This window comes from Rhopilema esculentum, chromosome 5 (genome assembly GCF_057945365.1).
Source record: "Rhopilema esculentum isolate cy_ngs chromosome 5, ASM5794536v1, whole genome shotgun sequence".
Lineage (NCBI taxonomy): Eukaryota > Metazoa > Cnidaria > Scyphozoa > Rhizostomeae > Rhizostomatidae > Rhopilema > Rhopilema esculentum.
This window is the reverse complement of record NC_142819.1, coordinates 8662677-8680086: the sequence shown is the minus strand read 5'-3', so window position 1 is coordinate 8680086 and position 17410 is coordinate 8662677. Positions and strand designations below refer to the sequence as shown.

General features: G+C 36.2%; 1 protein-coding gene across 2 annotated transcripts; it reads left to right on the top strand.

Annotated features, from left to right (window-relative positions):
- The first annotated feature begins 333 nt into the window (after positions 1-333).
- LOC135690026 (uncharacterized) lies at positions 334-14750 on the top strand. Of its 2 annotated transcripts, XM_065207446.2 has the most exons (10): positions 335-501; positions 2965-3010; positions 3691-3711; positions 4467-4489; positions 5185-5284; positions 9633-9671; positions 10384-10443; positions 11696-11784; positions 12456-12532; positions 13223-14746. In XM_065207446.2, the coding sequence occupies exons 1-10, from the start codon at positions 353-355 to the stop codon at positions 13405-13407; spliced, it is 789 nt and encodes a 262-aa protein (XP_065063518.2). In that variant the 5' UTR covers positions 335-352; the 3' UTR covers positions 13408-14746. The 2 variants fall into 2 exon arrangements, with proteins under 2 accessions (XP_065063519.2, XP_065063518.2); XM_065207447.2 differs by lacking the exon at positions 3691-3711 and having other exon boundaries at positions 334-501; positions 13223-14750.
- The last annotated feature ends 2660 nt before the right edge of the window (positions 14751-17410 follow it).

Genomic DNA, 17410 nt, shown 5'->3' with positions numbered 1-17410 from the left:
AGATCGTTTTTCGATAGAAAAACTCTGCACTAACTTTAAGAAATCTGGAAAAGTTGTTTTTATATTTTAGTAGGCTTCGAAATTGTCGAATTTTCCGAAACTCTCTTCTCGAATGCAATGAAGCCTCAAGAGGGAAAAAATTCTCCATTTAAAAATCAGCAAGTTTTGCCTATACTTGGCTCAACTAAAAACTTTGAGACATCCTTGCAGACTTTGCTATAAACTTTAACTTTGGATTTCTCCGTTGCAAAGGCCAATTTCCTTCTGGTCTGCTGTTATTGCGCGCCTGGAACCTCATTTTGAAGCAGAATTGTACACATTTCATGATGAGCGCGAGGCACATGATAATCAGATGATTAAACATGGCTGCCACGAAGAAAAGGTAACGAAGCGAGTAAGAAAGAGGTTGTGCGCATTATTCATGATGTCTGAAACACAAAAGTGCTGTGGGTGCTTTGGAAATTTATTTGGAAGCTTGCAACATGACAGAAAAAGAGGAAGGTAAGATGTCTTTTTTTCTCACTGTCAAGCCCTGATTCCTGATCAAAATAAATCCCACATATACATATCGGTGGACTACGTATCCTAAACTGTAAACTTGATTTTGAGCTTCCTTTTACATGTAAATGTTTCCATAATTTGCCAACATTTGTTCAGTTTACAAAAATTTCTGTCAAATGAAAGAGGAGAAGAAAGCTTCATCTGTTTACCAAGTTATAAGGGCAGACACTCACTGGTACTTACCTTGAAGAGAAAAGTAACTGTTTGCAATGAAATAACGCAGTTTGACTAGATTGAAGATCTTGTGTGATTTTGACCAATTTAGCTGCCTGCAGTTTAAGTGTGAGCTCCAGTCTGCAGAGTGTGGCATGTGCACACACAGCATTTTTTCAGAGGCTGAATTTGTGTTTGTCAGCACCAGAACCATCTGATTGTCAGAAGTTGAAAAAGTTGCAGTCTATAACTTAATTAGAGAACATGTATATAGCACTTTGCTATGTGCGTTTTGTGAGTAGATTGAGTTTCTCTAGACGATATTCTCTTCCTGATTTGAAAAGCTCTGGCATGTAAATGCATCAAATGAAATATGATGCACAGCTTTTGGGGTTGCTCAATGAAATCTCAAAGGTTTGTAAGGTGAGATGCAACATTTTGTAGAAATCAACAAACTGGAGCGCTGGGTCGAAATGGTATTAATCCTACTCCCAAGTTAATTTTCCTTTTCCATTTTTTTTTTACTCCAGATTGGTTGTATAGCCTTTAGGAGTTAACGATTGAAGATTGAAGAGTGAGAAGAAGGGGGGTCTGGGGGTACTCCTGCAGTAAATTTTTTAAGGGCCACACCCTATAGATTACCACAGAATCATCCCATATCTCAGTAATTTGATTTGATATTTTAAAATGAGCTATGCTTGCCCTAAATCCATTAATTCCCAGAACTATAAATCTACTGACTAGTATATTCCAATTCTCTGAGAAACTACAATCTTAGGTTTATTCTCAATTTTTCCTAAGCAAGGGCCAGTAAGAAGAGGCCTTGCTGGTTACTAGCAAAGTGCATAAAAAGGTCTGAATCAAAGAAAGTAAGATTATTTGGGAAACTACAGTACCTGACTTGTGCACAATCATGGTTATAGGGTCAAGAATTTACTCTGTAGAGAGCATTCTGTGGACTGAATTATGTTAAAATCAACTGACTGAGTGAACTTTTAGGGGGTTACATTACAATCCCACACCCTTACCCAGGAGTTTGACTAAGTACAAGGGAGGGGGTCAAAATAATTGAAATTTAATCATACAAAATATATGATTAACCCTATGCTAAATTTTTATATGAGGTCAACATTTTGTGGAATGCTTGAAAGCACTTTTGCAGAAATAATTGCTGTGCACACATTGTGAGACAAATTGAGAAATACTTTGCCCATTAGAAGCTAGCTGCACGCATTGGATCAAAACTGAGCAGTGTGCACACATTGCACACTTTGTCAGCACTCATGCACACATGGACACATTTATATTTGCTCTTGAACACACAAGATCTTGTTGAGGAATGCCACCCTCTGCAGACTGGGCTGGTTGCTAATGGAATGGAATTATCATGCGAGCATAATACCTTATTTTTTTCTAAAAATAGAAAAAAATTATTTTATTGCAAGTGTAGATATTTGAGGCTTGGAGTTTTTTGCTGTCATGTAAAACTGTTTGTAAAGGCAAGTTTAAGGAATGTTATGATTAAAAGTTAGTCTACATTTGAGATATTTAAGGAAGCATGATATTCACACTGTAGTGTTTTCTTGTAATGACGATTAACTTACAGTGAATTTTTACACCACAAAATGTTTAACATATTAACTGAGTACATCTTTGTCATAATGTATTATTTCATCTTGGATTTGCTAGAAAGTTTCAGTCAATATCAGGTTGGTCTGAATCCTTGAGCACAAAAATTAACCCTTTTAGAGCATCCTTTGACAGTCATCAATTCATAATGGGTATCAAGGTCCAGTAGAGAGGACCTTTCTAGTTTTGGTGTGCCTTATTGAATGCTATAATAACATAATATTTATATGAGAAATAGATTCAGATTTTGGGAAACACAGCTTGATAATGAAACTTGTAACCAGTAGTAAAAGAAATGCTTGAAATGTTTCTCTATATAAAATCTTTTTGTGTGACTAAAAACAGAATTGAAAGCCTTTTTCCAATCTCTTTTCACTAATAAGCCTTCAATACAGCACACCTTCTTTTTTATAGTTCATTTGGCAAACTGCAATAATCTTTGACAGCAAGGTCCTAGAGGGGGGGGGGCACTTGTTCCACTCCTTAGCCACAAAGCATTACTTAGGAGATTTTTATGTTATGACAGTACCATTTTTCAAAAATTCTAAATTTATCTGACAAACATTCTTAGATATTTGGTCAGAAACTATGAGCTGATCAGATTTATAAACAATTTCACAGGTGGTATAGAAGAGCCCGGTATAATGAAAGAGAATACAGCATAGAGGTAATAGTTTTTCCTTGAAAGCAATTTCTATATTACATGTTATGTGGTCAGAAGCATTGTCAAAAAGTATTGTGTCTTGTTGTATCCATTAATTTCATGAAGATCAGCTTTTTTTGAGATGAGCTGTTAGTATACCAAGAGGATATTTTCAAGTATAACATGTATGTATGGAACACAGAGTAATAATGTCAATAAACAGAAAAGATTTGAATGATAGCAATGAAAATATTTACAACACCTAGACAGGGGACATATAATTTAATCTAAATGCAATTTGCTCTTTAGGGGGGGGGAGCACATTGCATAATGAATTACTCTTTTAAAACAGTGCCATCAGAACAAAATTCATGCTGGGGGGCTGCCATAGTTTTCCTTCTCATTCAGCACTGTTTTAAAGGAAACATTCTACAGTTCAACAATTATTGGGGGGCTCCAGCCCCCTCAGCCCCAAGGTGCCAACAGGCCTGTACAAGTGTTTGTACATTTACAACTGTTGTATTTGTTGCCAAATATGGCTTCTGTTTTCCATTGACTTTCTCTGAAAATCAGTAGTCTTGTAATCAAATGATATGATTCTGATGACTAAATCAAATCAATATTTCTTACACTTAAAGTTTCTAACAACCTGATGATTTGAAAATCAAATGTAATTTATGCACTCTATTTTAATTTCTTTTTAGTTTGAAAACCTTATTGAAGATGTAAGTGGTCTAGACATTCTTTTATCTTTTTATCCTCCTTGCTTATCTTGTCTACAAAAAAGAAGTCAATATTTCATAATTTTGCAAGAAAATCTAATTTAGCAATAAGCCACTTCTGGAAAAAAGTGATTATTGAGAAGTATTTGTGTATAAATAAAGGAAAGACCACGATAGCAGTCTGCTTGACGGACTTGCAAAAATTCACTTTTACTCTGATGAAGCCCTGTATTCCAGGGCTAAAATATTAGCCCTAACTGATTTATGTGTGTTTGTTGTTGTCCATTCTCGTCGCCTTGCGGTGTTACTTATTTCCCACTATGAAGTATTTGTACTGCACCTGTTAGCAAAAGTAATTGATAATTCCATATTTTGTGAAGGATATCAAAAAGTTTGGTGTAAGTTGATTATCAAGTTTTCCATAGGTTTTTTTAGTTACCTTTTGCTTGTCATAAAGGTAATTAAAAAAGTCATAAACCCGCAATATTTGGTACCTAGTATACATGTGAAAATTTCTTTGTATCATTTACTTACTGTAAGATTATGATCTATACAAAGTCTTTAGAAGCTACTATAAGGAATAGGTATATCTTTTGCTAGAATCATGAAGTAAGCTCGTAAAGTAGATCCTGTACCGCCTTTTTGTATGAAAAATAAATCTAATAATCTGAAGACTCAACAATAAATCTGAAGAAAATGGTGTCTAAAGATTAAAGTTTTAATTGTTGTAATTACAATGCTATATATTTCTTTTGTAGGAAGATTTTCGTCCAAGTAGAAGGTAAATATATCTAATTATGTCACATTTAGTTGTGCATTGTAGCTCAATCATGACTTTAATAAAGTTTTAAAATCTGCGTAGATAAACATTGTGTTTCAAATCTATATAAAAGTACTGCTGAGCTAGGATGCCTAATGTTGTGGTATGATTCCTATCAACCCTTGGCCAATATCCTATGCTGGACAGCCATTATTTTCCATAAGTCAAGACGAAATAGCTTCATTTGGTCCAGATGAAAAAGTTAGCTTACACTTTCCATCACATGCACACCTCATTGAAATGTTCAATTTAAAACAGATCTTTTACAGTGGCATTTACAGAAAGTGGCAATAGTTCAGAATCCTTCCCAAATTTATTCTTTTTATCCATTTTGACCATTGTGTTTGGATTTGACAGAACCTTGTCCCCTAGGGGGCACGTTCCCTCAGTAAACATATAAGTTTAAACAAATCAGTGAATCAGTACAACTCAAAATAACTTGTGCTTGGAATAAGTTTTCAGTATATCAAAATAGCATATAGCTTTTCACTGCAACAAAATAAATAACAAAAATAACAAAGAATAAAGGATTAAAGAAACAAATTACATACATCAAATTATTGTATGAAATTGAATAAAGAAGCAGTGACACTTTATCCTATGTTTCGAAAGCTGTTTTTCTTTAAAATTTTGCTAAAAATGTATTATTTTGTTAGTTTTGTAGTTTCCGAAGAAGAAAGACAGCTTGTTGCTAATGGAAGATACGATGTATTAATTGATCACCAGAAAAGAACAGATGCTGCCATAGAGGAAGAGGTAATACCAATTATTTTTTCTTCAGATATTAACTTGTTTGTCCTTTAAATATCGAAATCCGTCATCTTAGCTCTACAGTTCAGTAAGAATGATGCAAAAAGTTACAGATATTTTTCTGTTCTGAACGCTCATTTAGCAAGCAAGCCCACCAAAACAACCAGAATGCTCGAAAAGCATACATGCATGCATTGGGAACCACTTTTCACATTTGATGAAGCATAATTAAGCTTGAGTTAAAAATCCACTGGGCTATTGTCTGTTTTATGGTTGCGTTAAAGTGCTAGAGGAATTTTCCCCCTACTTTTGAACGTTTTCAGTCCATCTGAAAACAGTTACGTTGTTTGTGAGGAACTTTCTAAAACATCATTCTTCCAGCTTGAGCGTTCAATAATTATAGTAATACTTCATTAAGATTCAAGAAGAGTTTCCTTATGCTAGCCTACACTATTAGCAGCAATTTTTATAAGCTATATTATGCCTACTAGACGTCCTGGTATACTACGTTCAAATTGTGCAGCATTTCAGTGGCATTCTTTCCCTTGGAACTACCAGCAGTTTTACAGCTTAACATTCCCCTACATATGATTCTCTTAAAGTCGTACCCCAGATATTCAGAGCTTCTGCCAAGTCCAACTGATTTTCAGTTCTCATTTCTTAATTAATTTCCCTAACATATTCAAGTCAAAAGTCAAACCCTGGTAAAGTTGGACATTTGCTAAGTCAGACTAAATCCTTACAGCCCCCCTTAAGTTCGACATAATATGATTCAACTGTATTTTGTATAATCGGAAAGTATTTTCAAGCAACAATGTTCTGGGATGAGGGAGTGAATTGCATATGTCCGAAAACGTTCATTAACGGCAGCCTGTTTGAAAGGCAGGAATCGCACCAATCTTGCTCTTGTCGAATAATTGAAAATATAGCACGAAAAAATGGTAACATAACACGCAAAAGCAATATTCTTCCGACACTCATCAGAGAACAAACCTCAGATAATGACTTAATATAGACAGAAAATTTATATCAAGATCTGGATAAAACGTTTCGGAATTGGAAGGGTGGGGCGTTTAACTTGTTCAATGTTTTTGACCAAATGAGCGGCTGCCAGTCTCTCACTTAGTTGTAAAATCCAAGAGCGAAAACAAACTCTATCAGTCTACTCAAGTTGGGGTGTTTTGCTTTGATGTGGATATATTCCAAAACGCCAAATCGAAAAGACAACCTTGCTTGCCCAATGGTCTTAACATTATCGTCAATGTATGTTTTGGTTCACTCTGGATTCTTAAGTAAATTTAGCCCAAAGCCGAATCAAATTTTATTTGGGCATACTGACTTTTGCAAAGTTATTTATTGATGCAAAGTTCTGCTTTTCCATGCTTTACCAAGAATTTCTTTATAGTCTAGTGTAGACGATCAATCATCATCATAAAAAATTACCATGATTCAACATGTCACTTTGTGTTTATAACATGATCATCTAGAGGGGTCGTTCCACACACTCCTGAAAATGCGGTTGTCTTCATTAATGATTCTATTGAGTGTAACTCGCTCCTTTTACCAATAAAAGTGTCAATTTTATCGATACTATCATTCTTATGAATACGTTGATATCCAACTCACAATGTCAGTAAACAAGCCTGTTTTTTCAGTACTACTTGAAGCGATGTATCAGAAAATACCAGCAATGAAGTATTTGTTAATCATTTAAGAGAATCTTGTCTAGTGGAATTGAACGAACGGATCCAAGTGAATAGTGACTACTGGAATTGGGACGGTTGTTTTTAGCGCATGTTCATTTCGGCTCGGTCTAATGAAAACAGGTTGTTAGATATGATAAGTCATGACCAAGGATGTTTTGAAACATGACGTAGCTAATGACGATGATGATCATGATTATGATGATGACCATTTATTTGTAGAATACATTTGAACAAGATATTGCGTAAGCACAATTTTGCGGCCTGCATGCTAAAACAATAAGCAATGTCACAACATTAGAGTTAATTAACAACAAGGATAGTGATAAGGTCTTTAAGAGCGTTAAGAAAAATGTCTCTTAAATAATTAACAAATACTGCATTGCTGGTACATAATTGATAAATACTGCTTTTTTTTAAACCTTGCTTTAAAGTAATTGTCTCCGTAACACCGGTGAAGCTTTTTTCTGTTTGTCTTGGTTGCTCTGCCTGACGTTTCCATCAATGATAGCAATTGTCAGGTGTTATCTCTGTCTTTTTTCTTAAATTGTACGTTGCTTTTAATTCGCTATGGTTGGTACCAGACTCACTTTCCCAGGGTAGCTATTCGCATAGTTATTGTCAATAACCCTGAATGATAGTTCAGATCCTGCCAATAGCCCAATGGTTATTGAATATACACACTGAAAGTATGTAAATTTAGCTGCTAACTGAATAACGTGGATTATGTGGACTGCGCATAGCTTTGTCTGCAACCTGATCCAGCATTACTGTTGTTGACTCTAAATGCTTCCCTTGGATTTTACGCTCTGTTATGAGAATCGACAGTCTTCATTGGTTGTATAATGGCTACAATTCTCTATAAAATGCAACTAAAGCAACTCAGCGGGAAGCAAAAGGCCGTTATTAGTAGTGTATATATATCGTCATGTCATTAAAAGTAGTAAGATAGTTATGCCTAAAATTTATCAACTGATTACATAAGTTTTAACAGGAAGCCCTTGAAAATCACCTATGCTAAACGTATAAAACTAAAATCAATCTTTGATATGTTGTTGCCAATTGCCATGTCAAGATCTTTTTGAATTCATTAAAAATTTGTTTTGCCCCTTTGCAATCTAAACATCTATGATATTCAGCCGATAAAGGGTTATTAGAAAGGGTCTACCACAAAGGTACTTCTGTAGCCGTCAAATTCCGTCGAATATTGTAGACAGATCATGTCGATATATTTATTCATCACGATATATCTTTAACTTTGCTTAAGGTTACGGTAAACGTTTTCTGGATGAAAGCATCCATTTTTCGATTTTTTCACATTCAAGTAGCCGAGCTTTCAAGGCACACAATGATACCAAATTTAAAACAAACAGAAATTTTGAAAATTGAAAAAATCCCATGTAAACGAAGGTTTCCATAATTTCTTTATCAGAACTTTTAGTTGAGGCCTGAAAATCTCTTGACCTGTTAAGCCGATTATCGTTGCTTTGCGGTTGTGATCGCATGTCTCTTTTACAATATCGCATGGCACATCCATGTATCCAATGTACGGCCGTGTTTATTTGAACAAGCTTTTTGAGCTTCAAGTGACGTGATCCGGATTACAATGTGGTTTTACGAGTGTACCTTGCAAGTGCGATCAGCAAAATCCCGTTTTCTCCGGACTTACAATTCGTCTACATACAGGAACAAAATGGCTATTTTGTACCCAAGGAACCAATCGAATGGCTCAAAACTTTGCACACGACCAGGACAGATGTCGGGTAAGCAAAGTATATCTCAAAATTTTTGTATTTGCTCTGGTCTGTCTTTTATAGCCAAAAATATAGCTATGAGTTGGAAGAAAAATTGTTTCCCAATTTTTTGACAGGGTATAGTTTCAAGGGGAGGAGGAATTTGAAAAGTCTGAGACACGCTTTGGTAGCTAAGGATCTGCGCTTTCTGCTGATATAAGTCAGATTTTGATACCTCAAACGCAGGGGTACAAAATAGCTTTGAAGGTGGTACACTCATTTGAGCAATAAATTTGCCTGGAAAGTATTATTTTACAATTTTGCCAATTATTTTGATATGGCTGAAATCGCCACATTCTTGTGCATCGATTGATGTATAGTTTAATCTGATTCCCTTTAAGGAAAGAAAACCAAATATCGTGTCAAAAACGTTTACCATAACTTTAAGGGAGTTTCGTGTGATAATTATCAGCTTGTTTGGAACAAATTTGATATAAGCACAAAGAATTGTCATTTGAAGAGGCAGACGAACCTTTTCTGTCATACAACAAAGAATGTTACTGTCTGTAAACACAATTAAAAAACCTGCTGAGAAAGTATCATCACGAAATGCTGGGCAAGTTATACAGTATGCCCCTATCAGCATTTCTACAAGCTTGCTCGATCCTTCCAAATCTCTCTTAGGACACGCAATTCTTTTGATAGCTCTTCCTTACCTTCTTTACCCCCTTCTTAAAGCTTATCATCCACGACGTCTTTTATTCATAAGACCACGATGTTTTATCTTTATACGACCACCTGTAATTTTTTTCATAACCTTATTTAAGTAGAATTCAAAAAAGGATTATTAAAGCAAATGATTTTCAGACTTTCTTTGCAAGGAAATTCAAGATGTTATTTTTCAAAGTTTTGTTTCAGTTGAGAAGGCAAGAAGAAGACCTCAGACTCGAAGAAGAGGTTTGTTTCCCTGTGTTTAATCGTATCGATGCCTTTTGTAATAAGACTTTTTTGGGTTGAGATTTGGCCCAATGCAAGCATGTAGGTAAATTTTTTGAAAAGAACAAAGGATCCTAAAGCCAGCACAATTTCGCTGAGCATATCGCCGCGATGACACTTTGTTGAAGCAAAATGTTTCCGAGTTTGATGATCAGTCTGGGATAATTTATTCATTTGTGGAAAAAAATGCGAACATCAAACGTGCTTGACAATTTTGTTTACTCTTGGCCCTTTTCTTCTTGCGTGCCGCAAACAAAAACATTTTGCCTTCCGCTGAAGAAAGGAATGAATTAGTTAATTGTCTGAAGTCAACATACATGAATGGTAAATTTCCAAACGACTTTGGGGTAGTATTCTAAATTTATGTCCACGTAATGGATTTTCTCATTTTCATTCCCCCTTGAAATCAATTTCTACGAACAAAAAACATCTTTATGAACCTCTATGAATGACTTAAGACTTGGGAGCTTACGCCGAAAAGGATAACTCCTGATGTAATTACTGCTCAAGTTTCAGGTTATGATTGGTTAATTGAATTTTTCTGGATGAGATAAGAAATGACAAGCTTAATGCTAGTGTAAATCTGGAGGAATTTGATTCTACTCTGTCAGGTGAATAGCGGTAGAGCTCTGATTAATGTAAAGGTCTTGAGATTAATTGAACTTTTCTTTAGGCCTACACCCAAGCAAAGAATGAGGCAGCAAAGGTCTCGACTCAATCGACAACCAAAAAGGTATTTTTAATTTTTACTTTTGGATAAAAATGATTTATATCATAGACTTGTTGCTGAATTCCAACAGATTCGTCAAGAGAAAGTGTTTTAGCGTTGTTGGTGTTCATAAGTGACATTCAGCCTGGCAGGCACAGCTATTCTTAGATACTATGCATCGTCTTGTTTGCAGTGAGACGCACTTCTTCCCGGGGTATTAGTTTAACTCCACTTCTTTACTTTCTGCATAATATCTACATTGCCTGCTAACGTTTTGGTACATCATACTCAACTCTCAAATATTTTATACTGCATCCTCCTCTCCCCTTCCAAATAATATTGTTTATGCAAAAGTTATAAGGTTCTGTTTAGTTCACTAGATTACTATGATATCATTTAACTATGATATTAAACTCTGCAACCAACATTATTTTGGGGGAGCGGTGTCTGTCAAAACAACACTTGACCAATTGGACTTTCCGAGGAATTTTGGCAGGAATTATATTACACAAGGATTTTTGCATTAATTTACCTATTATTCATGAAATCACAACACAGAACAACCTACGTTTTGAAAAGTCAGATTGTTCTTCAGGCTTGTTCTAAAAATGCGTATCGGAATCGCATGATTGAAGCTTCTTACATTACGTTCTTATCTTTAGGGTGTTTTTTATGTATGCATTGTTGGTGTCGGCTAGCAGTATGGGTGTTGCCTCTAGTTTCAATTATGGCTAGGGGGGCAAGACCATATAAAATGAACACCTTACGATTTGCCAGGAAAACATAGTTTCTTAACCAAAATTCTTTCATGAAAGAAAGAAAGTCGCTGTTGCAGGGATATACTGTAGCAGCCCTTGAGATTTGTTAACTGAAACTTTGTCTAACAAAGGAAGTATGATGTCTTCTAGTTCGGTCTTATTTCCACCCCTTGTTTAAAGGGCAGCTATCTGCGGGGAGAAGCCTTTGTTTATTTAAAGAGGAGAACAATAGCCCATTGTTTCAATCAAGGGAAATTTCTGGGGCTGGAGGGGCAATGACCCTCCTAGTTAGTATGTTAAAAAATGTCCTGCGTTGGGATCGCTTCCAAGTCACATACATTTAGTTTTTTTTATAACTACATAACACGTTTATTATTTTTAGGCAAACCCCGGACCCCCAGTAATTGGTGTTTGCGATTTTGCCTTACTCTTTGCTTAGTATACGTGCCTTTCTTGTTATGTATGTTGACAAGCCATCCTCTTAATCGGTTGTTGTTGTTGTTATTGTTTAAACATAGGCGGAGAAAGCAACAGTGCAAAGTCAAAGGGTGTTTGATAGCGACGAATTCACAAGTTGGCTCTCTCAAGAAAATCTTGAAGTGAACAGGTGAAAAATTAACTTCATAATCCCTATATCAACAACATAACTTTGCTAAACATTGTTTAACTAAGACTCGCATCAGAGAGAGCCTTGCGAGTCTTAGTTAGTCTTAGTCCGATTTTGTTGTAGCCGGGGCCGGAGCTAGGGGCAGGGACTAGGGGCAGGGGACAGGAGCAGGGGCCAGAGGCAGGAAGGCCAGTAGCACCTGTTTTAAAATTTGTCGGATTTGTCGGAAATTCCAGTAGAAAGTTGACAAAATTATAGGCTAATATCAGATTGTTTATTGTGTTTTGTTCCCTGTCTAACACCCCCCCCCCAAAAAAATGATGGATTGCAACGACTGTCCTCCCTGTTTCTATTGAACGCCAGATATTTGAAATATTATAATTGACATGTTATGAAGTGTCAAAGATTATCGACTTCGTTGATAATATACCGCTATCATTTTGTCCTAATTAAATCTCGTGGGCGATAGCAACTTTGGTTTTTGATTTTTAAACTAAGGTTTGAAGTGAACGTGTTAATAACGCGCGTGTAGTTTGTAAATTGAAGACTCGTGTGCATTTTTTGTTTTTATTAAAGGTGCCTTTACTTAAAGCGATCGGCTCATTATTTGTATGATTTTACTAAAGTGCGTTTTTTCCTTGCCTTATCGACTCGTTTGCTTGTTTTTAAAGCCCCGAACTGGATGTTGAAGACTTTGACTCATTCCTCGAAAAGGTGAAAGCACGCTCCCTCGCAGGGAGTGCCAAAGGTACGGTATATTTTTTGCGATTACCCAGTCAAATTCCAACAGCAGTAATTCCAACAACAGCAGTAATTATCATATTTTACGCTGTATACTCTAACACAGAGAAACACCATTGAGATGTCCAGGTGCTGTAATAGTAGAAGATAATAGTATTTTGCAAATGTGAACGTCCCGTGACTTTGTACCTATTTGTTTTCTTTCAAATACGTCTCAAGATTGGTGTAATGGCTTCTGTATAAGCATCCATCATTTCATAATTGATATTGCTAGCCGGAAGAAAAAAATGGTTGCTTCAAGAGTAGCATTCAAATATTATCGAATCATCCACATAAAATCACATTTATGCAAAACTGGTACTGAATATGCACAATATCAATTATGAAATGCTTGGCTATTCACAAAAGTGTTGTTATGTCTATTTGTTGAAACTTTAACTATGCTTGACAAGGGCTGGAGTAGTTTGTAGTAAATAAGTAACACCGCAACGCAACAAGAATGAACAACAACAGATCAGTAAATCAGTTATGGCTAATATTTCGCCACAGCATACGGGGATTCATCAGAGCAAAATTAATTATTTGGAATAGTTTTGCTGTCGAATATCAAATTTCTTTTTAATTGGTTATTTCCATTGCTCTGGAATCTGAACGACAGTCGTAAGGAATGATCGCGTTTGTTTTCTCTCTCTTTCAGCGACAGACGAGACAACCGAGAAGTCGGCAATTTGGGAAGATACCATGAACCAGGGGCTTGAGGCGACCAAAATTGCGGGCAATGCTTTAAGCGCCCTGAGCCCCGTCGATGACGATGATATTCAGCGGACTGGCAGTACAGTGGATACAAAAAGTCTGGATGATGACGATGAATTACTTATTTAGTTAATGCATAAATAGACAGGTATCTAGATTTATAATGATAATATGCAAAGTTCCAGTGCCGCAATAAAATGCTGTATATCCTCAAAGCTACCCAAGCATATCTAATTTATTCTAAGAAGAATTTCATGCTTCCTATCAAACTCTAGCCTTCAAAGATCTTCATTTCTTTAAACAGAGCCTTAAATTAGTGCCCCCCACCCCGCCGCACTAGATAGACCCTGTCCCGATTTGATTTCTGAAGTCTTTGAACATATTTAGTAGCCTTTTAAATATTAAACATGAATTCAGATTTAATTAAAGTTTTATTTAAACACCCAATTTAAACAGGAACATTCAGCCCTACAAGAATGATGGTGGAAACTATTTCTGGCTGTCAAAGTATAGGATGGGTGTTTATGCATTCATTAAGATAATGACACATTGCGATTTTTAATAATTAAACGTTTTTGCTTTTATTTCCTCTACTAGAAGACTCCTTACTTTATCTGTTTCAATAAAAGTTATCAAATCTTTTAGGATCCCCCAAGCCTTAGGATTTGCTTTAGCCATTTTTTATTCTTTGACACCACTAACTGTATTGCGATGCTACCTTGAGTAACAGTTCAGTCCAATCTAACACAATTCCAACGGATAAGATCTCATTGTATGATCAGATGCAGCCTTTTCACCTTCTCCAGATGACGCCCCCCCCCCTCCCCTACACCAAATGTTGATTTCCAGAAATATCGTAAAATGATGCACAGTTTTGTCGTTTCTGAGGTTAGTTTTTTGCATTAGCAATTTTTCCTTTTTTATATTTTTCATCTCTTTTCCCAAATATTACCTGATAGACGCGCTCTCCATGCAAATATCATACAGGTCACACAAAAGGCGCGCTTCCCAATTTCCAACGTCGTGTTATAGAAAATCAGCATTGTTCTCGATGGGAGAGGGAGTTGAATTTGCCCTTGAAACTGACGTTAGTGCTCAAAGACTTTTGGCAGGGATTGTAGGTCAATGATTAATACAAATTTGGTAGTTCAATATTGTTAGCAGTCGATATCTGTAGTGAACTTCAATCAATATTTATAGAGCTGTAATTTGAAATTATTGCTCAGGGTTGTGTTATAATATTAGTTAATATCACAATGATTGAAAATTTTCTGGAAAGAAGAATTCTGGCATGTCTCATAATCGTTTCTCTGCTTGTACGAGCTCTCCAATGGTTCGATAGCCCCCCTCTGTTCCACTTAAGTTGTCCCGAATGGAATTTCGGGAGAAGAGGGAATTATTCTACACGTTTGCCTTTTACTGCAGTAATGCATGCGTTTCGTGAGGAGAATACTAGTTTCTTCAGACTTTCGTGCACATCCTTCAAGTTATACCGCGCAGGGGCGGCTGGGAGCGGTATTAGCGTTATTAGTCTAATAGCAATTTTTTTCAGCAAAGGCTCTCATAATCTACTGGTCATATATCTTTAAAATGAAATTAGCACTGGAAATCCTTGGCAAAAACAGTTTATTTGGACCGCTAACTGTTTTCCTGCCATTTTGCAATGATATGGCGTGATATGGCCATGGTAGAGCGAGCAGAAGCCGCTACTCTTGAAACTGATTTGATTCTTTCAAAAAAGACCTCCCTCCTACGCTTGTCGCGACACTTATTGTGACGCATTCATCTGGCGGCCTCAAACAAATACTACAGCCACAGCCCTGAAATTTTGCTATTAGGTTTGTGAATCCTAATAGCAACTTTCATATCCACCTTTGTTTGTGTCTCCTTGTGTGACGTAAAGTGGCCAATCATGCTGTTGTGAAAGACCCAATATATGCGGACTTGCTATTAGCCGGGTCACTTCTAATAGCAAGATTCCCCAGTTCACTCTTCCGTGCATGTGGTATATTGCGTTTAAAATAAATCATATGGCCGTTTCTAGTTTACGTTGGGTGTTTTAACGACATACTGACAGACAATCCTTTCTTCACAACAACAATAAACACACCAAAAGCGACTTCGTTTAAATATTTGAAAGATAGCGCTCTCTTATTATTTTGGTGAAGCGATATGTAGTTTATTCTCAGGCTGTTACGTTAGTTTCATCGAAAATCCAAATCTGCACTTAAATTGAATTGAAAAATATGGTGCTTTGGTTTTTTATGTTAACAATGAGCATTTATCAGAAATATTTGAGTATTTCAATGTACGATACTTGCCGATATGATTTTGCTATTAAAAGAGGGCCGTTAATAGCAACAAAAAAGAGGCTACGGCTACAGACAGAGAGCCTTTTCATCGTAAGCTGATGATATTCATCTGCGGCCCGCAGGCCGTCGAAGCCAAAGCCTACAGTCGTAATTGAAAGACTGAATGTGTAGACATGACTTCGGAACTGTAGATGTATTCCAATGAAGGTTGTTTTAGTAGAAATTTGAAAGAATGTCTCTGAATATTATTTAGAACTAAGAAACGTGCTGCAACTTTACAATATTTTTAGGATTAGTATCAAATTCAAAATTATAAGTCTGACAAGTCTGACAATGGGCCTTATTGCTCTAGAGATCAAATAACCTCCGACCGTGGCCATAGCCCTCCCCTCCCTGATTTTTTTGCCTTTCTCTTTATGACTATGAGAAAGAGAGCGTTACAATAGAAAATGGCAAGGTGTTTTCGACTTGCGGCCAAGTAAATCAAGATGTAACGATGAGGTAGAGCATAGAAAAAGACAGTGCAATATTGAAAACAACCATTGAAGAGGGTGTGGTTGGAAGTAAAAAACAGCGGCAGCCACGCCCTGATACCACGATTTTCTCTAATAGCAGTTTGAAATCTCTCCCAGCCGCCCCTGATACCGCGATTAAGCAATCAGAGAAATATTTTCTAAAGTTTCAGTGTATCATACTTGTGTAATAAGGAGCAATCTACATGCTTCATTCAAACAAAAACAAAACGGCAATCTTATGAAATGCAGAGAGGACCAGTTTGCTTCGAAATGTTCTTCTTTATCTTATCGCCTGTATATTTCGCAGAATCTAGCCGTGAATAATTTGCTGGGTTTTTTCCCAGACTTTAATTTAGTCCAACTACCACTCAATAACTCTTTGGCCTATAGATCAATCTGATTGTAACAGAGGATCGTCTTTTCGGATAAAAAAATTTCTTAACTGTGTATTGATTCAAACGCAAGTAGCACTGAAACATGATTTTAAAAGAACAGCTTTGTCATAAATTGTAGTGCTAGAAATACCCAGTCGACGCTACGCTGCATTTTCTGGTATTTCTGATCGAATTATCTTGCTATATATCACAATAATGTCTCGTAATATTTTTATTGTTTTAAATTTAGGAATATTTTTATTAAAGAATGCCTATTCAAGTTGGATTAGCAGGTTTTTCTTTCTCTGCGATTGATTATCAGGCGATTTTCTTCGGGGCCCTTTTACCAAAAACGTTCAACTTAGACTACCGAAAAACTCTTTCCTAAGTCCACTTTTGTTGATTTGTGAAAACTAGCCACTGCATGATATTCATCGAGCCAGCCAAGAAAGCTGGATCACCTCAATATACACGTTTAAAAGTCGACAGCCTCAAGATTTAATTTCACGCTTTCTATTTCAGGAATATTGTTTTAAGAATATACGGACTTAGATTCATCCAATTTTTATAATATTATAAGAATATTGCCCCAATTCACCTCGCATATTCTGTCTAATTTTTCAGCGATGTTTGTAACGGGGATTCGCTCGACTGACTCTCGTATTTTTCGAAAAGCGTTGTTTAAATTTAAGGGCGGGCAATGTTCCCTTGAAATTATACCCGATTTGAAAAAATCCAGAATGCATTTAAAAAATAAACAGGCTCTAAAGGAAAATTTCTAGCCTGGGTGCCAGAGTCTCCATTATTTAGTCACAGAAATATAGTTCGAAACTAATCACAGAAATATTTACCCATTCTTTGCCACAATACTTTATTGCCGGATTCTTAAGGCTCTGGTACCCAGGGTAGAAAATTCCTTTAAGAATATCAA

Coding starts and splice junctions, on each gene's coding strand:
- LOC135690026 (XM_065207446.2), top strand. CDS start 353: ATGATTAAACATGGCTGCCACGAAGAAAAGGTAACGAAGCGAGTAAGA. Junction 5,285..9,632: donor ATGCTGCCATAGAGGAAGAG/GTAATACCAATT, acceptor GTTTTGTTTCAG/TTGAGAAGGCAAGAAGAAGA. Junction 10,444..11,695: donor CTCAATCGACAACCAAAAAG/GTATTTTTAATT, acceptor GTTTAAACATAG/GCGGAGAAAGCAACAGTGCA.